Genomic DNA, 24,724 nt, shown 5'->3' with positions numbered 1-24,724 from the left:
AATACAATTGATTTTTGTTTAGTTACTGGGAAAATAAATCGGTAATTTGGTTCTCTTTGTTTGAGTAGTACTTTTTCACTTCTCTCTTTCTACATGGATGTTTTGTCAATTAAGTTGGCGGATATGTTGATATGGCCTTAATTTGACTGTTGATACAGTGTACGGAGATGATTGAAATGGTGAACGAAATTTGTAAGTTGGCATAAAGAGAGAGAAAGAAAAGGGAATACTGTTATATATGATTGTACAGAGCACGCATTTTGTCTGTATTTTTGATTCTGGTTTCCTGCTTTGGGTTTTTCAAATTGACTAGTATTCCTTTGAGGTTGCAGCTTATATCCAATGACAAATTCAAGAGTGTAGAACACAGGGTACTGGCAAACCATAGAGGTCCCAGAATATCGGTTGCGGGTTTTTTCAGCACAGGACTGCTGGCATTGATAAAGCTCTACGGACCAATTAAGGAGTTATTATCAGAAGACAATCCTCCAAAGTACAGGGAGACCACTTTAAGGGACTATCATGCATACTACAGAGAAAAAAGCCTTGATGGGAGGTCTAGCTTGACTCATTATAAGCTTTGAACTAGAGACAGAGGAGCCCCTGCCATGAACACAAGGTATCATACTGAATTATATATCCTCTTGTAGTATTACTCTTCAGGCAATACATTGGTTTCTATCATTGTAATAGTTATATGAGTGATGTACATGTTACTTGGTTGTTTGGCTATGACTAGCTTCCTACTTTCTTAATCGTTTGCAAATGAAATTCTAAAGAAGATTATGAAGAGCTTGTTGCGATGATCAGGTTATTTTAAATGATTTCCTACTAATGGAGCAATAAGTTGTTATAGTAAACAACGATAGTTTGTATAAAGAAGATCAGCACTAAACGCTTCAGTAGGGCGGGTGCAGTTTGAAAGCTCCCATCAGCAGATATGGTCGATCTGTAGCGTGTGTTACTATCATTTTGAGTTTTAAATATATTTTCCCACTACATTTTAGGGTTTAGGGTGGAAGCATGCTAGGCTGCAAGTGGGGCGGACACTGCAGGGATCCCTCTGGTAGTAGGAGGTCTCTAGTTCGAACCCTAGCTTGTGAAAAACATCCCTTGGGGAGGGGCCATACCCAAGTTGCTCTCAGCCCCGGAGTGGTAGCTCACTCGTCCACCATTTAAAAAAAAAAAAAAATTCACTAAGGTTGCAAGGACTGTGTTTTAGAAATATTGATTTTTTCAGCTTCATATGTAGAAAACACATTTGAACTTTTGTCAAATAGTGCAACTTGTAGATATCCAATTAAGGATACAGAGTGACATTTTGCCATTCTCCATTGTGTGGCCACAGAGGCACAGAAGTATATCGTTTAGTGTTTACTTGCCGTATATCGTTTAGTGTTTACTTGCCGTCCTCAAACACTTTTGGTATTAATCTTATTTGTCCAGTCTAAGCTTTAAGCTTTACCATAGCTTTACCATAGCACAGACCAAGATGGTAGCTACCAACAGAAATGAGGTTCCAACCAACTATGACAGAAAACATGAACTAAAAGCTTTTGATGATACAAAGGAAGGTGTTAAAGGCCTTGTTGATGCTGGCATAACCGAGATTCCCCGAATCTTTTATCATCCACCTGATGAATGCTCCATTCACAATACCTCTGGTTCGGAAGAAGTCCGGTTTAGCATTCCAGTCATAGACCTCGAAGGCCTCTTCGATCCTACTAAAAGAAAGGAAATTGTTGCAGCAGTTGGAGAAGCATCAGAGACTTGGGGCTTCTTTCAAATTTCCAATCATGGAATACCTTTTGATGTGCTGGAGGAGATTAAGGATGGGGTACGTGGGTTTTATGAGCAGGATACTGAAATGAAGAAACAGTTTTATACTCGTGATCACTCCAGTGGTCCAGTCGTCTACAACAGCAACTTTGATCTGTATAGTGGACCGGTAACTAATTGGAGGGATACTTTTTTGTGTAATATGGCTCCTACTCCTCCTAAGACAGAAGACTTGCCAGAAGTATGCAGGTACTTGCATAAGTGTTCAACTCTTTTATCTATGTGCTATACTTTCTTTCGAGATTGTGGGTGGGTGCCAGTCACCCTAAATCGGCTATCGCAGAGGAACTAATATCGCCTAGTCCTCTATTTAATTTAAATGTGCTATACTTGGTAAGTATTTGACTGTGTTTAGTTTATTCAGATTCCATTGTCAATTAGATGGTATGATTATGTTTTGACATTTCCACTTTGGTAACTAAGAGGGAAGTTATACATTGACCAGCTTAAGGGAATAGGTGTGTTGGACAACCGACCCATCAGATAAGTACTCGTAAGAATTATACAGATGGGTAGGCAGCATCACATAACAAGCTAGTCTTTGCTAGTACTTGGCCTGTGTCGGAACTGGCTCAGTCGCTTATCTGATATCGGAGGGGTTTTAGGGTAGAATGCCATGGACATGAAGAATAATATTTCGAATAAGAGAGTGTGATCTCTTGGTTTCGTCTATGAATGAGTGAGCAACGAACATTAATTACTATGGCTAGTCGGTTGGCTTGAATTAAAAAAACCCTGTGCCTAGCAATACGTTGTATTGAAGAAATTACCATTCTGCATAAAGAAACCTTCTATTTAACAAGTTTCAAGCCATTTACAATTCGATAAAGGAATTGGTCATTAGAGAAATAAAATTGCAGATATGTTATATTGTAGGGCTAAATACTGTTTACCACCCTGTGGTATGGACCTCACATCAATTCAGTCCCTCGACTTTCAATTTCATCAAAAACACCCCCGAACTATCATTTTCTCGTCCAATAGGTCCCTCCGACTCAATTCCGTCTAAATTGGACGTTAAGTTTGACTTTTGAGGGCTAAAATGGTCATTTCAACATAAAAAAAATTTTAAAAAAAAAAATTCTGTTTTTTAGTTTTTTTTTTTTCTGTTTCTTATTTTTTTTATTTAATTTTTTTACTTTTTTTTTTTAATTTTGTCTTCAACCTATACACCACAAGTTATAATAGGTTTATAAAAACAAAAAAAAATACTCTAAGTGGTTGAAAGCCGCTCGCTAATCTACGATATTTGTGATATATCTCTGATAAAGTGAAGAATTTTAGGATATATCCCCAATAAAGTGAAGAAAATAAATATCTAGAAATAAAAAACCATGTACTAAAATATTTTATTTAGAATTTATATAGTTTTATTTTTATTTTATTTTTTATATAGTAAAATATCAAAAAACATTATTAAAAAATAGTAAAGGAAATATTAAATATGGAATAGTTAAAAAAATATTCGTCTCTAATTAATCAAATTAAGATATTTAGTTATTTAGTATTGATAAACATATATTTGAGAAATAGGCCTCTTATCCATTCTCATTCGATCACAGCGGGGAAGCAAATAAAAATGGAAAAACTCATATTTGTAAAAAATAATTTTACACTTTATCTGTAAATAAATATCTGTATATCCCCAATAAAGTGAAGAAATATCTGTGTAAAATCATTTTTGATCTATGATATTTGTGATATATCTCCAATAAATTGAAGAATTTTATGATATATCCCCAATAAAGTGTAGAAATATCTGTAAAAAATGATTTTACACTTTATCTGTAAATATCTTTATATCCCCAATAAAGTGAAGAAATATTTGTGTAAAATCATTTTTTACAGATATTTATTTACAGATAAAGTGTAAAATTATTTTTTACAGATATTTCTTCACTTTATTGGGGATATATCCTAAATTCTTCACTTTATTGGAGATATGTCACAAATATCGTAGACCAGCTGGCGGCTTTCAACTACCTAGAGTATTTTTTTTGTTTTTATAAACCTATTATAACTTGTGGTATATAGGTTGAAGACAAAATAAATAAATAAATGAATAAATAAAACGAAGAAACAGAAAAAAAAAAAAAAAAAAAAAAAAAACTAAAAAACAGAAAAAAAAAAAATTATTTTTTTTAATTTTTAATTTTTTTTTTAATTTTTTTATGTTGAAATGACCATTTTAGCCCTCAAAAAGTCAAACTTAACGTCCAATTTAGACGGAATTGAGTCGGAAGGACCTATTGGACGAGAAAATGATAGTTCGGGGGTGTTTTTGATGAAATTGAAAGTCGAGGGACTGAATTGATGTGAGGTCCATACCACAGGGTGGTAAACAGTATTTAGCCCTATATTGTAATAGTAATCAGCGTGTGTATACCCTACACACCCATATGATATACTATTGTTTTAGAGAAACAAGATTGTATATATGACTGCCTCATGTTGATGTTTTTGTAGTTATGGGTTATGGTAATGAAAGAAAATGCTTCAAGGGCACGTAAGCATTTACGCTTTCCTTTAGACCTTATTTGCCCCACAACAAGTGTGCAAAGGGGTTTGATCAAATAAGCCTTTAGGAAACAATGAAGCCTAGCAATCCTACTATTGTTGATCGGTGTCTTGCACTTACAAAGATCAACCCAACGCTTGATCAAAGGTTTTCAAGAGGCTCAAGGTTGCTAGAAACTATATCTGCAGTTTTATAGTTTCTAGATTTTATCTTTGTAAGAGAGAGGAAGATTGATTGAATGACTTGAAAGAAAGAAGTAGAGAAGAGAGAATACAAGGTTGCTTGATATGCAAATCTGCAGAGAACTATTCCCTATATATAGGAGTAGTCATGCCTTTTGAAATGATATCATACCTCTTCATCAAGAATTATGTATAATTGCCAACAGATATATTTTGAATTGAGTTCAAAATCAGCATATACAATAATTAATCTGAAACACCTTTTCTTAATTTACTCAAATCTCCTCAGCTGGTGCCTTGGCAATTACGTGTTGAGTGGGGTAATTGTTTGCACTGTATCTCTCAAATGCATTTCCACTCCTCACACATTTTTGGGAAGAAAACCAAGTTGCAGATGCTTTTGCAAATTTTGGCCTTTCTTCGGCAGATCTGGTTTGGTGGGATTTCCCTCCAGATTTTGTTTCATCGTTATGTAATAGAGATTATTTAGGTCTTCGCAATTTTCGTTTTTGTTAGTTGGAGTTAGAGTTAGCTTCGATTTCCGTTTGCTTTTGTGGGGTAAGGCTTTACGTCCCCCCTTATGTGTTTCATTTTCTTTCTTTTGAAATAAAGGGGAGATGGAGAGCATTGTTGCTCTTCTATCTTCAATCTTAAAAAAAAATCTGAAACACCTTTTCAATATATACACACCTCTTGGTTGTATATATATATATGGGTTAAATACTGTTTAGTCCCTGTACTCTGCCTCTCTCATCGTTTCAGTCCCTGACATTCTAATTTAATCTAAAAACTCTCTGATCTCACAATTTCCCTCTAATAGGTCCCTTCCGCGTCAAATTAGGAGTTGGCCTTGGGTGAAATATCCAATATACCCCTCTGTTATTTCTTTTTCCTTTTTAATTTCTTTTTTTTCCTATTTAATTTCTTTTTTTTTCTTTTTTCTTTTTCCTTTTTAATTTCTTTTTTTCTTTTTTCCTTTTTTTATTTTTCTTTTTTCCTTTTTAATTTCTTTTTTTCCTTTTTTCTTTTTTCTTTTTCCTTTTTAATGACCATCATATCCTGCTACATCAGTAGCGCCACGTTGGCGAACCAATCCAGATCGACCCGAAACCCCAATTATTGTTCTCCACGCCGGCGGCCATTTTTCTTTTCCATCACTATTCTTCTTCTTCACTTCTGGTTTTGGTCAACTTAGCCATCAAAAACCACCATTTCAACCAGACCCAAAATCCAAATCACCATTTTGAGCAAGACCCAAAAACCTCAGAGTCTGAAAAAATGGTAGTTTTCAGTGAAAAGTTTCCAAATTGAGGCCTGATGTGGAGAGAGAAAGTGGGATTTGAGTGGGAGAGAGAGAAGTAGGCTGTGAAAACAAGAGGGGAGTGGTTGAGCAGCGAATTTCCGAGCTGAATGGGATCTGCTTATGTTTGAGAGATTGCGTTGGCGACGATGGAGACGAGGGCGGATCAGCTAAGAGACAACGGAGGGAGATGGCTTCAGAGAAGGTGAAGAAGTGATCGATCAGCTCCTAGCCTCTTGCTTTTGCTCGATGTCCATCTATACACCGCCAAACTAGGTCTTTGCTGGGTTTGGTTTCAATTTGGGGAGAGAAACAGATGGGTTGTGGAGTTTGATCGGAATGGGATTGGTGGGTTGAGGAAGGAGAAAGTAGGGTGGGTTGAGGAAGGAGAAAGTAGGCAGAACGAAAAGAAAAAAAAATTAAAAAGGAACAAGAAAAAAAAAAGAAAAAGCAAAAAAGAAATTAAAAAGGAAAAAGAAAAAAGTAAAAAAAGAAATTAAAAAGGAAAAAGGAAAAAAAGGAAAAAAAAAAATTAAAAAGGAAAAAAAGAAATTAAAAAGGAAAAAGAAAAAAAAAGGAAAAAAAGAAATTTAAAATGAAAAAAAGGAAAAAGAAATAACATAGGGGTATATTGGACATTTCACCCAAAGCCAACTTCTAATTTGACGCGGAAGGGACCTATTGGAGGGAAATTGTGAGGTCAGGGAGTTTTTAGATTAAATTAGAATGTCAGGGACTGAAACGATGAGAGAGGCAAAGTAGAGGGACTAAACAGTATTTAACCATATATATATATATATATATATATATATATATATATATATATATATATATATATATATATATATATATATATATATATCATACTACTACTCTCTTTTTTTATAATTTGAAAATCTTTCTAACAATCCTCCATCATTTTCAAAATATAAAAGTATGTGTATATCTATAAGAGTTTAAAATATTTTGGAAAATCCTTGAGTAAAATCTTGGAAAACATAGTGCATAAAATAAGGTGTCTTGTGGACTTAAACCTTAGCTTAGTGAGAATATATCAAAGTTAAATCAGGATGGCGAAGTAGCACTGCTTTGAACTTGCGATCCTATTGTGACTTAACCGGACATATTTCACACACTAATTTTCTACTTCTTTCGAGTGTTTTTAAAAGCCACACGTGGATTGACCTTGTCTCTTGTATCCTTTTCGTAAGTGCTCTAAAGACTAGCCTCAGTTGCATAGAAGGCGGCACCACATTCACACTCATATAGGTAAGCATGTAGTACCCCTGTAACTATATTGCCTTCCATCATGCTTATTAAGAGTTTTATAAACTCAACCTCCACCATTCATTACAGGTACCAAGCACTCTTACCTTGGGATGGATATGATATATATGTATAAATATATATTCAATTTATATTAGTGCTTGCAATCACCGCATATGATGTACTTTGCTCATTAAACTCAAGGACTTGATGTTTCAAGTGTTGAGTTGAGTTTTCATCATTGGTGATCATCAAAAATGGACTTTAGCCCCATCCCCTCTGATGTCTTCCACACCATATTCCTTGCAAGTCCTTTTATTAATGGATCAGCCAAATTCTGGCATGACCTTACGAAATCAATAGTTATTACGCTGTCAGTTATTAGTTGCCTCACAGAGCTATGTCTCAAGCCAATATGCCTTGATTTGCCATTATATACTTGACAATAGGCTACTGATAGTGTTGCTTCACTATCACAATGTATAGAGATCGGAGGCATTGGCTTAGGCCATATTGGTATCTCTATCAATAAATTCCTTAGCCATTCTGCTTCTTTACTACATGAAGCAGCCAAGGCTATAAATTCTGCTGCCATGGTGGAATCTGAAATGCATGTTTGTTTCTTAGAGCCCCAAGAAATGGCTCCTCCACTAAGTGAGAAAATCCACTAATGGGTGGATTTATGATCCTTAGGATAAGCTATCCAACTAGCATCAGTATATCCTTCCAAAACTGCAGGATACCCACTGTACCATATTCCATAATTAATGGTACCTTTTAAATACTTCAATATCCTAGAAATTGCATTCCAATGTAATTGACTAGGACTATCAGTATACCTACTAAGTTTGCCTACGGCAAAAGCTATGTCAGGTCTAGTACAAGACATGGTATACATTAAGCATCCAATCACTCTAGAATATGATAATTGATCTACAACTCTACCATTATTTGGATACAACTTCAACATTGGATCATAAGGTGTAGAAACTGATTTTATATCAAAATGATTGAATTTCCTAAGTATCTTTTCTACGTATTATTATTAAACCATCATTACATTTTTTAATTCTTATACCTAGGATAACATCAGCTTCTCCTAGATCTTTCATATCGAAGCTAGAACATAAGAACTTCTTAGTTGATTCTATGCTTTCTATGTTAGTTCCAAATATAAGCATGTCATCAACATATAAACAAATAATTACACCCTTGTTATTTTGGAACTTGTCATAGACACACTTATCAGATTCATGAATTCTAAATCCATTGGAGATTATAACCTTATCAAATTTCTCATGCCATTGTTTAGGTGCTTGCTTTAAACCATATAATGATTTAATTAGATTGCACACCTTTTGTTCTTGATCAAGCATGACAAACCCTTCAAGTTGATGCACATAAATCTCCTCATCTAATTCACCATTTAAGAAAGCAATCTTCACATCCATTTGGTGTATATGGAACTTATAGATAGAAGCTAGAGCTATAAGCACCCTTATGGTGGTAATTCTAGCAACTGGAGCATAGGTGTCAAAATAATCTAGTCCTTCTTTTTGTGTAAACCCCTTGGCTACTAACCTTGCTTTAAACTTGTCAATGGTTCCATCTACTTTCATTTTCTTTTTAAATATCCACTTACATCCTATTGGTTTTGAACAATGAGGTAGATCAACCAATTTCTAGGTCTTGTTTGCTATGATAGAATCCATCTCATCATCAATATATAGCTTCTTTCTAGAAAGAAGCATCTTGTGATTTCATTGCTTCCTCATAAGTAAGAGGATCAGACTCTATACTAGGTGTAACCATTGTTTGTCTTTTGTGTGAGTCTGTTGTACCTTCTACAAGGTATACAATAAAATCTGGTCCAAAAGATTTTTCTATCCTTCTTCTTTTACTTCTTCGAAGTTCTATATGTTCATCAGACTCACTATGGAGTCTAGATTTGTTATGTGAATTTGATTCACTATCATTATTTCTTGGCAAAACCTCCACCTCGATCTTCCTTGCTATTTTTAGATAAAGAAGTGAACTTATTTTCATAAAATTCGGCATCTCTTGATTCTATAACTGTGTTAATTGATATAGAATCATATATTGAGTTCTATAACAAGAAATCTATATCCCTTGCTATGTTCTGCATATCCTAAGAATACGCATTCTATTGCCTTTGGTCCCAATTTCTTTATCTTTGGTCTAAGTAGCCTAACTATGGCTCTACAGCCCCAAACTTTAAGGTAGTTTAAGTTAGGCTTTCTTTGAAACCATAGTTCATAAGGTGTGATTTTTAATGCCGTAGAAGGTACCCTATTTTGGATGTAACAAGTAGTGAGCAATGCTTCTTCCTAATATCCGTTACTTAAATTAGAGTTTTGAAGCATTGCATTAACCATCTCTACAAGGGATCTATTTTTCCTTTCAGCAACTCCATTTTGTTGTGGAGTATAGGCTATTGAAGTTTCATGTACAACACCTATTGATTCACAATATGAAGGAAAATGATACTCTCCTCCTCTATCCGATCATAGATATTTTATTCTGGTTTCACAAAGATTCTCTACTTCATTTTTATAAATCTTAAATTTTTCTAGAACTTTATCCTTAGAATGCATAAGATAAACATAATAGAATCTACTAAAATCATCTATGAAAGTCACAAAGTATTTCTTTCCTCCTCTAGTAGGTGTACTTTGTAAATCACAAACATCACTATGAATAATTTGTAGCAAAGTAGAGGTTCTTGCAATCTTAGGAAAAGGCTTTCTAGTCAGTTTTGTTTGCAAGCAAGTAGAACATTTATCAGGCATATCATTCACAGGTTTTGGAATTAAATCTAGAATTGCCATGTCATTTAGTTTTCTAGTATTAACATGCCCTAGCCTATTATGCCATAAAGATAAAGAATCCAGCATGTAAACAAAAATAGTAGATACTTTATTAATATTAAGTTTTGATACGCCCAAAATAGGCTCTCAACTTAACCCTACAAAATGTAGTCGTTAGCAATATAGAGTTGAATATGATTTTCATTGATCTGTATGTTTACAATTGTACCATTATATAGCTAAGATCTGCTCTACTGTTACCAACAGAATTCAATGCTATAAATACAAATATTCAAAACTAATCTACAGTTACACAATCAGTTTTGATTGTGGAGAGGTTACACAATCAGTTTTGATTGTGGAATGGAAATCAATGGAGGAGAATGATTTTCTCTAACATCCCCCTTCAAACTGGGCGGCTCAGGACGCACAAGTTTGGTACACAGGAGATTATGGCGCTGCTTGTGAAGTGGTTTAGTAAGAAGATCAGCTGGTTGATCGACTGAAGGGACAAAATGAACCTGATGACTCCCAAGAGCTACCTTTTCACGAACAAAGTGATAATCTAACTCGATGTGCTTGGTGCGAGCGTGGAAGACCGGATTAGAAGCCATGTATGTGGCACTTAGGTTATCACAGTATAGCAGAATGGGGTACTGAATATGGACACCAAGTTCATATAGTAAGAAGCCTAACCAAGTTGTCTCGGCACTGGAATGAGCAAGGGATCGATATTCAGATTTTGCACTGGAGTGAGCAATGGTAGGTTGCTTTTTGGAACACCAAGAGGCAAGGGTATGGCCAAGGTAAATGAGATAGCCGGAAGTGGAACAGTGAGATTATGGGCAGCCGGCTCAATCGGCGTCAAAGTAAGCAGAAAGGTGGGCAGGTTGGCGTTGAGGACTAAAATGGAGACCATGGCCGAGTGTGCCTTTGACATAGCGGAGAATACGTTTGGCTGCAATGAGATGCGGAGCACGAGGTTGACTCATGAATTGTGACACAGAATTGACCGCCAAGGCAATGTCAGGGCGTGTAATGGTTAGGTACTGCAAGGAGCCAACCATCTCACGAAAGGCAGTTGGATTTTCAAGAAGATCACCATCATGTGTGGTGAGAACAACCTTTGCCGACATTGGGGTGCTCACTAGTTGACTGAGTAACAGATCATGTTTCTCTAAAATATCATGAGCATACTTGAGTTGATTGATGTGAAGGCCGTTGGAATGAGGCTGGACCTGTAAACTAAGGAAATAGTGAAGGGGACCAAGATCCTTAATGTCAAATCCACAGCCCAAGGCATCAATAAAACTTTGAAGAAGCTGATCACTGCTGCCCGTAATGACAATGTCATCAACATAGAGTAAAAAGAAAATTGTATGTTGTCCATGTTGATAGATGAATAAAGATGAGTCAGCTTTACTATGTCGAAAACCAACAGAAAGCAGAAAAGAGCTCATGCGTTGAAACCAAGCACAGGGTGCTTGTTTGAGGCCATAAAGTGCCTCGTGAAGCTTACAGACATAGGAAGGCCGAGAGGAATCGATGAAGCCAGAAGGCTGAGTCATGTAAACGTCTTCTTGAAGATAGCCATGCAGGAATGCATTTTGACATCCAGCTGATGGAGAGGCCAACCCCTAGACACAGCAACACAGAGAACGGTTCAAATGGTAGCAGCCTAGGATCCTTACCTGTTCCTTCTTCTCTTCCTGCGTCTACATCTTCCAGTGTTCTCCTTCTTCCTTTTCCTTGCTGTCATGTGATGGGTGGCACCGCTGTCCAGGTACCAATTTGGATCAGCAGCAGAATGGACTCCAGAAAAAGGGGGAGCAGTATTCGGGCCGAAAAACCTTTGTGGGCCTTGAGAAGAGGAAGCCCAGGTAGGAGAAGAGAACAACCTAGGCACGTTGTGTTGCATCGTGTACAGAGGTTGTGGGAAAAGGAAGACTACTGCTGCTGCTGAGAGAAAGGATGAGGATTTTGGCCGATGTTTGATGGTGGGAAAAGGGAGCTGCTGTTGCTGCTGCAGGATTAAGGTATGATACCTAAAGGAAGATGGAGGAATATTGGAAAAGCAAGAAGGAGAACACTGGAAGAGAAGAAGGAACAGGTAAGGATCCTAGGCTGATACCATGTTGAATATGATTTTCATTGATCTGTATGTTTACAATTGTACCATTATATAGCTAAAGATCTGCTCTACTGTTACCAACAAAATTCAATGCTATAAATACAAATATTCAAAACTAATCTACAGTTACACAATCAGTTTTGATTGTGGAGAGGAAATCAATGGAGGAGAGTGATTTTCTCTAACAAGAGTAAGCAAGGATCGTTCGATGCCAGAGATTGAGGGTAACAAATTAATCACACAAAATAAAAACAAACTAATTTAACACCCTCTTTTCTCTTTACGTTCTCTTGGTTTTGAGGGACTGTTTAGAAATTACTTTTGTTGGGGAAGGTTTTTGGTTTGGTCCCCCTTCCTTTTTTTGTATTCTTTCCTTTTTTATTTTATTAATAAAGTTAAATAGAGGGATGGGCGGTGGGTTCCCGGTTGTGATGGCCCCCTTTCTTTCGAGATTGCGGGTGGGTGCTTGACGCCCCAAATCGGCTGTCACACAGGAGCTAGTATCGCCTAATCCTCTATTTATTATATTAAAAAAAAAAAAACTAACTAAAGCACAAAACAAATAACAAAACTAAGAGAAAGAAAAACGTCAAAGAGGAAAAAGAAAAGATGGCAGGACAAGATGGAGATAGAAGGGTGCGTTGCAATCCTAAGTTGAAACAGATTTGGGGTTTTTTAATTTCTACGAAAATAAAAGGAAATAAGAAAGCAAAAACGATTTTAGAGTTTGAAAAACAATATGGAGAAGACGTTAGAGACTTGGAAATCGACCACCAATTACTTTCGAACAATGTTAAGTTAACCTAGTTTCAATTACTAAGGTGTGAACATAAAGCAACCAAGAAACAAGTCGGAGCAGATCATGTCCCTTATTAATGTTTCCCTAATTACTTAGTCTACGTGAACGCACAATAGCTAAGCCTATCAAACATGCAATCAAGGTATAGAACGCTATCCTATCAACAACACATATAGTGTCAACATATTTGAAGCATTAAGATCTCATGGAAACGATTGGTTATAGAGTTGTAGTCTAGTGTGGAACGCCTACCTAGCATGCTCTTCTAGTTGTTTAAAACATCAGCTTTTGTCCAAAGCCTTGCATACTTGTAGATTAGAAAACAAGACAATTAGGTGAATTATTTTCTAAACCTAGCTCCAATTACATTCATAAATCCTATGTTGGCCACCATAAAACAAACACATGCAAAAGTTTTCAATCAATCAGAATTAAACAACCAATTCACACCAAAGATCAAAAAACTAATTTAAACAAAACAATTGTTCTACATAATTGGGGCTTCAAATCTCGCCCCTAACAAAAAGTAACTAGCCACCAATGTTCTAAAACTTGGCCGCCCAGGCCGCCTAGGGGCTGGGCGGCGGCTCTCCGACTCGAGTAATGGAAAATCGGAGATGCTGGGTGGGCTGGAGTTGGGCGGCCGCCTAGGCAGTTTTAGGCGGGTCTAGGGGAATCTGGGCGGACTTAAGAGGGCTAGGCGGATTGGGTTTAGAAACTGCAATTTTTTTTCAGAATCACGAATTCGATCTTCTCTATTCTCAATGAGATCAGATTGTACTCAAGTGGATGAGATCCACTTTCAAATTTCTAACCCAGAGAGTGAAATCGTGAGATAGAGAGGGAGGGAGAGGGAGAGAGAGAGAGAGAGAGAGAGAGAGAGAGAGAGAGAGAGAGAGAGAGAGAGAGAGAGAGAGAGAGAGAGAGAGAGAGAGAGAGAGAGAGATTCATGATTTTGATCTAGCTATTGGAGAATGGAGATAGAGAGGGAGAAGCCTTCGAGGTCAATCCGGCAGCTTCTATGAGGAAGGCAGCACAAAGGAGGCTCGAGGGCTTGTTAAGGAAGGTGGCAAGGGCCGACGAAGGGGGACGTCAAGACTGTGGTTCGGTGGAAAAACGGAGGGGAGGAGAGCAGGAGGAAGAGAGAGAACCTTGTTTCGTTTTTTGGTCTTTCACGTTTTCTCTTTTTGACTTGGTCTTCCACTCTGCCCTAGGTTCCCCTCTTTAATTGATTGATTATGTTTGAATCATGCAGGCACTGGAAACTTGAAATAAAATATAGTTTTTATAGGATATCTTATTATTCTTTTTTATAAGTTATAATAAGTCTTCATATATTCATTTAAAGTTTATATATACTCTTATATATATATATATATATATTTATATGATATAAAAATAAATTAAAAAATAAAAAACCGCCTAGGCGTCTGGGCGCTAGTCCCTTGGCCACCGCCCGACTAGCGCCTAGCGATTTTTAGAACCTTGCTAGGAATGCTAGCCACACATTGTCTTAAATTCAACAAATAAAAACATGAGTATTACAAGAGGATAAAAACCGTAAAAGGGAGAATATGAGAGCCACATAATCACTTTTAGGCAGCCTTGGACGCAAGAACTCCTTCAAGATGGGTCACGGCTAAGCTTGATGGAAGATGGATGATGATGTGCACGGTTTTTGCTCTTGGAGGACTTGGGAATTTCAAGACTTTGTGTACTAGGGTTTGGGGGCAGAAGATGGCGCTGTAGGGTGGTTGTTTGCAACGTGTTCAGAGCCTCTATATGTATGGAATACACAGCCCAAGTTTCCTTTTCCAATTCTGCTTTGAAAGCCTCCCCTAGTTGCTTGAAGATTCCTCTAATTGGTGCACAATTAAATGATTTTCAAGCCTTATTAATCTTCCCACAATCTTGAGGAATCAATTTTGGACTCTCCTTGATATTTACAGCATCAATAACCTTCAAAAAATTTCCAAGAAATCCGTCCAAAAGGAGAGTGTCAGCCAAAATGTCCTGTTTTGACTAGGATTCAATTTCTGTCTCTGAAGCTTCCTTCTTGGACAAGGAACGACTTTGTTTTGCCACTTTTCTGGATGGTTCTTGACTCCTAAGTGTTCTATGACATCACATCTTCTAGAATAATCAATAACCTTCTGGAAAAATTCCAAGAAAGTCTCCCGAAAAGATCTTCCAAAAAGCTTCGTGAAAAGCTGACAGTTTCTACCTTATCGGGAAGCCTGCTTTGATTTTGATTTCCTACTGCCTCGTCTACACTTTTTACCAGTTTTTTGGCTGTTGTTAAAGTATAACATCATTTATTGAAGGATCACTGGCCCTTTCTGCCAAGTTGCAGCTGGAAGAATGCAAGAATTGGTCCTCAAAACGGTTCCCAGAAAGCTGATTCTGAAACTGCAGTTTTCTGCTTGGCACAACTTTTTCCGTGGACTTCCCTTGTAATTTCCGGCCAAAATTTTGATCAAAATTAGTCCTCTGCATCATTACTTTATGATCCATGGATTCGTTGCTCCCTTTAAGCTCCTATTTCTCTTCAATTACTTCACGAACTACCTAAAAAGAAAACAGAGTTAAAACTGACTTTTTAAAGGAAATAGCTAAGAAAAGTGTAAAGTACTATCGCACATTATATTTGTCGCATTTATGCTCCTATCAAGTTTGAACATTCCATCACACATATACGCTTTCCCAACAAAAGTACCACCCTTGGTCAGAATAAACTTGTCTGATTCAATGACAAGTTTAAAACCAAACCTTGGTCAGAATAAACTTCTTGAAAAAATTTCACTTCCTCTTATAATTTTTATGGCTAATTTTTGGGTTTTTAGGTCCTTCATCAACCATGTGAATTTTGGAGGAGGGATTACCTTCATCAGTTTTCTCACGGGATCTGCATTCTTCTTCTATGCGAAGATGTGTCCCCAATTGCTCTATGGTTATGTCCTCTTTCTTATGTTTGAGGCTCTTTTTGCATTCCTTCCAAGATGCTGGAAGTTTATCCATAATTGCAGAGACAATTATGGAATCATCCATATGCATTTTGAATTGATTAAATTGATTATGTATATGCATAATCTCATGGAATTGTTCAACAATTGATCTATCATCAGTCATTTTGTAATTAAAGAACTTTTAGACAAGAAATTTCTTACTGGTAGCATCATGTGAGATATACTTAGCCTCAAGAGCGTTCCATATTTCCTTTGCAGTAGTCATCTCATGGTAGATATCAAATGATGCATCAGACATGGAGTTGCAAACATAATCATCTTGTTCCCACTTAACTAGTTCACACTGTGCAGCAAGGGTTTCATCTTATGTTTCTTGAGGTTTTGGAATAATAAGCACATAGACCACCTTTAGGCTTGACAGCAGGAAATGTAATTTCTTTTGTCATCATCTGAAATTTGCTCCATCAAAATGATCAAGTTTCACAAAGTTTGCAGTAAACTCCTTCAAAGATGCCATAGCTGAAAAATAAAGTCTAAAGATTGTTGATGTTTTTGTAGTTATGGGTTATGGCTAATGAAGGAAAATGCTTCAAAGGCACGTAAGGATTTACGCTTTCCTTTAGACTTTATTTGCCCCACAACAAGTGTGCAAAGGGGTTTGATCAATTAAGCCTTTAGGATACAATGAAGCCTAGCGATCTTGCTATTGTTGATTGGCGTCTTGCACTTACGAAGATCAACCTAACACTCGATCAAAGGTTTTCAAGAGGCTCAAGGTTGCTAGAAAATATATCTGCAGTTTTATAGTTTCTAGATTTTATCTGTGTAAGAGAGAGGAAGATTGATTGAATGACTTGAAAGAAAGAAGTAGAGAAGAGAGAAAACAAGGTTGCTTGATCTGCAAATCTGCAGAGAACTATCCCCTATATATAGGAGTAGTCATGCCTTTTGAAATGATATCATACCTCTTCACCAAGAATTATATATAATTGCCAACAAATATATTTTGAATTGAGTTCAAAATCAGCATATACAATAATTAATCTGAAACACTTTTTCAATATATACACACCTCTTGGTTGTATATATATCATACTACTTCTCTTTTCTTTTATAATATGTTTTCTGGGTTTCCAATTTGCAGAGAAATCCTTGTTGAATACTCGAAGCAAGTAATGAAGTTGGGGAAGCTATTGTTTGAGTTGCTGTCTGAGGCTCTTGGGCAAAATCCAAGTCACTTGAATGACATAGATTGCAGTGAGGGGCTTCTGGTTTTAGGCCATTACTATCCTGCTTGTCCACAACCAGAATTAACAATAGGAGCAAGCAAGCATGCAGATAATTCCTTCATCACTGTCCTTCTGCAAGATAATATTGGTGGTCTTCAAGTCCTTCATCAGAACAACTGGATTGATGTACCCCCAGTGCCGGGGGCTCTTGTGGTTAACATTGGAGATCTTCTGCAGGCAAGTATAAGCATCATTCGTCTTTATCTTTTCTTGGTTACAAAACAAGATTTTTATTTCCTTATCAGAATGTTTAATCATGTCATTTCAATTTTGACAACTTTGGTGTGCTAATGGCTTCTTTAAGGCCAAATTGATCAGAATTTCTGTCTAATGGCATGTACGCGAAGGTGTATTTTGGACTTGGATATGCATGTCTAGTGCTGTAATGCAGCATACCAACACTGAAATAGGCCTTCCCATGCATTCTATGTGGGAAATCCATAAATTCATTTGGCTAAATCCTGATTTGACCTTATTTGCAGCTGTTAAGTAATTACAGTACCCGATTGATAAATTTGTAATTACTTCCCAGATACAAAGCTACCCCAAACTATATGGACCAAATTTGTAGCTTGGCCAAAATTAGTAGTACTGTTACATAATAAACATACATTTTAAGCTATTTGCCTATGAGTCTATGCAGCATGTTGTTGTTAGATTGTTTCAAACTCTAAATTTGAGTGAGTTTCCTAATTTCTGTTACTATACTAAATAGAATACTTTTGGGGGTTTCAGCTCATAACAAATGACAGATTCAAGAGTGTCGAACACAGGGTACTGGCGAACCGTAAAGGTCCTAGGGTATCAGTTGCAAGCTTTTTCAGCACAGGAATGCTGCCATCGACAAAGCTCTACGGACCAATCAAGGAGTTATTATCAGAAGACAATCCTCCAAAGTACAGGGAGACTACTGTTAGGGACTATGTTGCCTACTTCAATGAGAAAGGCCTTGATGGCACCTCTGCTTTGTCTCACTTTAAGGTTTGAACCTGGAAAAGGAGCATTGCTAAGTGCCATACTATCTATAAACATTTCTTTTGTGTAACAATATCCAAAATAAACCTTTAAGGACTAAGATGAAGTTATTTGTCCAATAAATGTAAACTCTAGTTGTTATTGTTACTTTTCTTTGTTTCTAGAAGGATTTAACATGTGATGGCTGTTTAGAGAAGACTTGTTTCTGCTTCTACCACCTATCTATGAGATAGTGTTGTCCACATTGAATATACATTCTATCACTATCATTCGACCGCCACAAAAATTAAATTGAAATCTTGTAGGCATCAACTTGAAAGAAGAAGATTGCTATCTTTCCTCCGGAAACAAAAGTACTGTTCCTCCTTTGTGACTTCAGTCATTATAAAATGATCTTATCTGGTCTCTTGTGGGCACCTTTGGTCTGCATGACTGCATTAGATCTAGTCTGAAAGTTCTACTAGCTTACCTTGCCACTGATCGGGACGATAGCTACCAACATAAATGTGGTTGCAACAATTGAACTAAAAGCATCTGGTTAGTTGCAATTAAAATGTACAAAGAGTGCCTATGATACTATGGATTATTTTCATCAGTAAGTCATAATTAACAACATCCATAATAAACATGAGCAATACAGAAGACAACAACTCATTAGCCGAATCATTACAGTTGGTTTGAGATGAAAGTAGTTTTCCTTGATCTATAATTCTCTTAATTACAACTTCTTGTCTGAAACTACAGAAAGACAACAAACTCATTACAATTGGTTTGAGATAAAATAGTTCTCCTTGATCTATAATTCTCTTAATTACAACTTCTTATATATAACCAAACCACAGCTGCAAGATTTGGTAATTCGCTGATCCAATTTCTACACCATAGCTAACAAGAGGAACACAGTAGCAAGCTTGGCAAGTTCCAAACACCATTTCAGGAATTCATGCTAGTCTTCTCATCATCTTTCTCACCTTGGTCACTTCTGCTTGATCATGTGGAAAAGATCTAGCCATTGATAATGAAAACAGATGAAATGAGCTCCAAAAAGACATAAATTTGGAAGAAAATGAATTGAAAAACAGAGCCTTTTAAAATAAAAAAAGAAGAGAAAAACAGAGAGAGAGAGAGAGTAACTGCAATCGGCCTCGTCAACCCTTCTGCTTCTTCCGGCTAGTATACTTTTCTCAAATTCTTTAACACCGAGAAGAAGTGTACCCTGGTAAATCACTGATCCGATTAGTTGTTTAGACCATAGGCAGGCTCTGCGACCCTACAATCATCTTCTTCCTCATCATCATGAGCTTTGGAGGCCTCAAAAACCTTCACCGTTCTCTTTACAGGAAACCTAAAGCTATCGGTGATTAGAGAAATGGGGATGAAGAATGGTCACTGCGGAGGTCCTTTTTATAAAAGAGATGAGAAGCAGTTTCGGGAGAAAACAACGGCTTCAATCTCAAAACAAGAGGTTTGCGACTTTTGGAGAACAGTGGGCTCAGAAGTTCACGTTTTCCAGCTGCTTTCAGGACTCCTCTCTGCAACAGAACTGTTAAAGTTACAAAGCAACAAAACGGTTAAAGTATGAAAGTAGAAGATAAAGAACGTAACGTTCAGGAAAAAGAAAATTCAAAAGATAATACAACGATAGCATACATTTCCAAACAAAGTTGGTTATGTCAATTGTAACAACAATAGTAACGTTTGATCTTTGATTAGTGAGGATGATATTTTACTATCGAGCAGTGCTAGGGATCCCAAAACTTTGTACCAAAATTACTTACCAAATGACATGGCACATGCCATAGCATTAGTTTTTTTGAAAATTCTGTTGACATGGATTTCCTTGTTGGATATAAAAAAAAAATCATGTTTTTTAGGAATTAAGAAAAACTTATATATTGATAAAAATCACAATTAAACAAAATACCAAATTAATTTAGATTAGAAATAGATGCAATTGTTCTAGCATTCTGGCTCTCTGCAACCTTGATGCCAGATCAAAATATTAGAACAAAAGCAATTAATAATAATGAGAGCCACATGAAAGATTGTAAATTGGCTTGCTCCTTGTGCTTTTCAATTAAAGGTTAATACTGATGGTGCTGCTCGTGGGACGCCACGGCTTGTAGGCTATGGAGGTATTTTTCGTGATCACTTGGGCAATTGTATGGGTTATTTTGCTGGTTCCATGGGTATTGCTACTGCCCTAGAACCAGAGCTTCAAGCCATTATTCATGCAGTTACAATAGCATCAGGAAAAGGATGGACTTCTCTCTGGATTGAGTGTGATTCAGCGGTAGCAATTCACTTTCTTGCCAATAAAAATTGCTCAGTCCCTTGGCGTCTATCTGTTGATTGGGTCAATTGTTGTACCATTCTCTCCTCTATGCAGATACGATTTTCACATATTTATCTAGAAGGGAATCAAGTGGCTGACTGCTTAGCTAACTATGGGGTGGATCATGAGGGGCATTATTGGTGGGACTCTTGCCCTCCTTGTGCTTCTGCTGCCTTTGTTCACAATCTGCAAGGTTTACCGAATTTCTGTATTAGCTAATTCTGTGGTGCTTGATAGACTTCATGAAAAGTGGGCTTGGGTTATGGTGGTTTCTGCTGCATGGTTGCTGATGAAATATAGGTGTACGTGTTCCATATATGTGGTTGCTGTGTGGTCACATATATTTGCATGGTTACTGCATGTCCTTCTTCTATCCATCAGTTTGTAACTATTGCTTAGTGCTCACTTTGAGTACTTTACTTCATTTTGTTCTCAGAGAGGTTTTGGTTCATGTCTCCCTCTCTCTTCTTGTATTTTCTTTTCTTTTATTAATAACATAAAATAGAGGGATGGGCGGTGGGTTCCTGGTTGCGATGGCCCCCTTTCTTTCGAGATTGTGGGTGGGTGCCAGTCACCCCAAATCAGCTATAGCAGAGGAACTAATATTGCCTAATCCTCTATCTAATTTTTAAAAAAGGATTAAATTATGTTTAGTCCCTGTACTATGACCATTTTTTCGTTTCAGTCCCTAACATTCTCAATTAATTTGAAAAGTCCCTAACGTCAAAATTTCCGTCTAATTGGTCCTTCCCGCGTCAAATTAGGAGTTGGCCTTAGGTGAAATGTCCAATTTACCCCTCTGTTATTTCTTTTTCCTTTTTAATTTCTTTTTCTCCTTTTTTTTTCTTTTTCCTTTTTAATTTCTTTTTTTCCTTTTTTTCTTTTTAATTTCTTTTTCGCTTTTTCTTCTTTTTTTCTTGTTCTTTTTTTTTTCTTTTTTTCCTTTTTAATTTCTTTTTGGTTTTTCTTCTTTTTCTCTTGTTCCTTTTTAATTTATTTTTTTCCTTTTTTTTTCTTTTCGTTTTGCCTACTTTCTCCTTCCTCAACCCACCAATCCCATTCCGACCAAACTCCACAACCCATCTGTTTCTCTCCCCAAATTGAAACCAAACCCAGCAAAGTCCTAGCTTGGCTGTGCAAAGATGGACATCGAGCAAAAGCAAGAGGCTAGGAGCTGATCGATCACTTCTTTACCTTCTCTGAAGCCATCTCCCTCTGTTGGGATCCGCCCTCGCCTCCATCGTCGCCGACGCCATCTCCCAAACACAAGCAGATCCCAATCAGCTCGGAAATTCGCCGCTAAACCACTCCCCTCTTGTTTTCACAGCCTACTTCTCTCTCTCCCACTCAAATCTCACTTTCTCTCTCCACATCAAGCCTCAATTTGGAAACTTATCACTGAAAACTACCATTTTTTCAGACCCTGAGGTTTTTGGGTCTTGCTCAAAATGGTGATTTGGATTTTGGGTCTTGTTGAAATGATGGTTTTTGATGGCCAAGTTGACCAAAACCAGAAGTGAAGAAGAAGAATAGTGATGGAAAAGAAAAATGGCCGCCGGCGTGGAGAACAATAATTGGGGTTTCGGGTCGATCTGGATTGGTTCGCCGACGTGGCGCTACCGATGCAGCAGGATACGATGGTCATTAAAAAGGAAAAAGAAAAAAGAAAAAAGAAAAAAGAAAAGAAAAAGGAAAAAAGAAATTTAAAAGGAAAAAATAAAAATAAAAAAAGGAAAAGGAAAAGGAAAAAAGAAATTAAAAAGGAAAAAAAAAAGAAAAAAAAAAGGGTCGCCGGCGTGGAGAACAAGATTTGGGGTTTCGGGTCGATCTGGATTGGTTCGCCGACGTGGCGCTACCGATGCAGCAGGATACGATGGTCATTAAAACGGAAAAAGACAAAAGAAAAAAGGAAAAAAAAGAAATTAAAAAGGAAAAATGAAAAATAAAAAAGGAAAAAAGAAATTAAAAAGGAAAAAGAAAAAAGAAAAAAAGGAAAAAAAAAATTAAAAAGGAAAAAGAAAAAAAAAAGGAGAAAAAGAAATTAAAAAGGAAAAAGAAATAACAGAGGGGTATATTTGACATTTCATCTAAGGCCAACTCCTAATTTGACACGGGAGGGACCAATCAGACAGAAATTTTGACGTTAGGGACTTTTCAGATTAATTGAGAATGTCAGGGACTGAAACGAAAAAATGGTCATAGTACAGGGACTAAACATAATTTAATCCTTTAAAAAATATATATATATATGGATCTTTGATGTTTGAGTTTTTATGAAACAACCAGATTGATCCATGATTAGAATCTTGATTTTGTTTCTCTTCATAAGATTATGAGTTAAGAATAACAACATGGAAAACTCTCAACCTTCTTTCCTAAATACTGCAAATTTATTTGTTATTTTCATGGATGAATTACTTTTGAGTTTTGTGAAAGAGAGGAAAATGTGAGTTGCAGTAGTACTCCGACACTCTAATGTAATGCTTTACTTATATAATACAAGTGCTATCAGGTTCCTTTCTTGGGGACATGGAGACTCACAGAGTTGTCGTCATTCTGGTTTAACTGATCTCTGATTGTTTGCTGATCCCAATTGTTGAATGGTGTTCAAGATCCCATTTCTGGTGCCATTGAGGAGTGCTAAAAAGAATGCTACATTTTTCTCCATGAAATGCTTCACCGATTTAGATGCCAAGCTTTCTTCGCCTTGGTTGTTAGTCACATCTCTGCAATCCACTTCTTCTCCATCTCTTCCTCTGTTTCCTCCAAAGTTCATTAATAAGCCAACTTGTTGCAGGTTTTCCAAGAGCTGAACATCAGCCAAGGACTATAAATCTTCAAGAGAGATCATTGTTGCTTCTCCCCAAGGAAAGACGAAAGTGTCGGCCCCTGAGACGAAAACTTGAATACCCCCATCACAATTTCTCTGTTACAGTACTGGATTTGGAATTGTTTTGATTTTTTTAAAACATTAGGGTTTTGATATATACAAAATATTTTCTCAAACATTGTGTTTTTAAATTGAAAATAAATAAATCCATGTCATCGAGTTTTCTAGAATGATATTGATGAGGTGGTGTGTGCCACATCATTTGGTAATCACTTTTGGTATAAATATTTCGTGTCTTAATCATTTTCCTTTACTTTCACCATCATTTGGTATTCACTTTAGTTCTGCTGCAATTTTGTTTGCGGTAGCTAGATTTGATTTTGGTTTCGGGAGGTTTGGTTTCTGTCCCCCTCCTCCTCTTGTAATATTTCATTTACTTTCAATAAATTCTAGAGGTTAAGGGGCTTCTGCCTCTCTTAGCTCCTAGTTTCAGCCAAAAAAAAAATGCAATAGCTAGCTTTTAACAATGCATATATAGGATTTGGTTTATAAACTTTATTAGGGAGGAACAACAAAATCATTAACATATACATCACACCCTCTTGGTGTTAAAAATTACTAATCATCACACACCTTTTGTGTGTTAATTAGAACACTTGTGTGATTAGTATTTTTAAATTGTTTCATTACTCATTCAAATCTCATTTATTTTAAGTTTTGATTATCTTTTGTAAAAAAAAAAAAAAAAAAAAAAAAGAAGAAAAAGCGTGTGTTAATAGTAATATCACCTCCTTAACTACAATATACAATCAACATGGAAAAAAAGAAGTCACAAACTAGTAATACAAGCATTGAATTGAATAAGTTCGTAAGCATAGCTTGCATAGGTGACCGAAAGAGAAATATGGTAAGTTGGTAACCCTGTCAAAATAAGTAATGTAGTGCTTCGAATTTTTATTTCGATAAGTAACATAATCAATGGCGGAACTAATGTTTATCCTTATGGTGCAATTGAAATTCAAAGCTCAAGGACGAGTGAAACATTCAAGGTGAATGGACATCTGTTGAAACCATACTATATATGAGACGTTTTTGGAGCATAACGTGGAGGTTGTACCCCTCAATGAACCTGCTCCTTTTGAGTGATCATTGTGGTACCATCAGGCTGAGAACGTCAAAACCAAGCGCTTCTTGATAGTCCATCCATATTTTCAAGGAGCATTACTGTTATGAATATGCAGTAAACAGTCCTTTTAAAGACAATATGCAAATGAAGGTCTTTTAAGATTGAGCTTAAATTATTTTATTTTGTCCAGTAATAAAATGTAAAATCAGCTATTGTTATCATTATTGTTTGTCTAGAAATATTCAGTGGCTGCCTTTTACCTACTACCCATCTATCAGAAACTTTTGTCCACTTATAAACATATATTAATGTTATCACTATCCTTTGGCCGCCACAAATA

At 36.5% G+C, this 24,724-nt stretch overlaps 1 protein-coding gene across 1 annotated transcript; it reads left to right on the top strand.

Annotated features, from left to right (window-relative positions):
- The first annotated feature begins 1,372 nt into the window (after positions 1-1,372).
- LOC133708599 (1-aminocyclopropane-1-carboxylate oxidase homolog 1-like) lies at positions 1,373-18,335 on the top strand. Its single transcript, XM_062134066.1, has 3 exons — positions 1,373-2,028; positions 16,974-17,295; positions 17,854-18,335. Exons 1-3 carry the CDS (start codon positions 1,493-1,495, stop codon positions 18,103-18,105), a joined length of 1,110 nt encoding a protein of 369 aa, XP_061990050.1. The 5' UTR covers positions 1,373-1,492; the 3' UTR covers positions 18,106-18,335.
- The last annotated feature ends 6,389 nt before the right edge of the window (positions 18,336-24,724 follow it).

The sequence above is a fragment of the Rosa rugosa genome, chromosome 5, assembly GCF_958449725.1.
Source record: "Rosa rugosa chromosome 5, drRosRugo1.1, whole genome shotgun sequence".
Lineage (NCBI taxonomy): Eukaryota > Viridiplantae > Streptophyta > Magnoliopsida > Rosales > Rosaceae > Rosa > Rosa rugosa.
The sequence above is the reverse complement of the archived record's forward strand: the minus strand, read 5'-3'. Positions and strand labels throughout refer to the sequence as shown.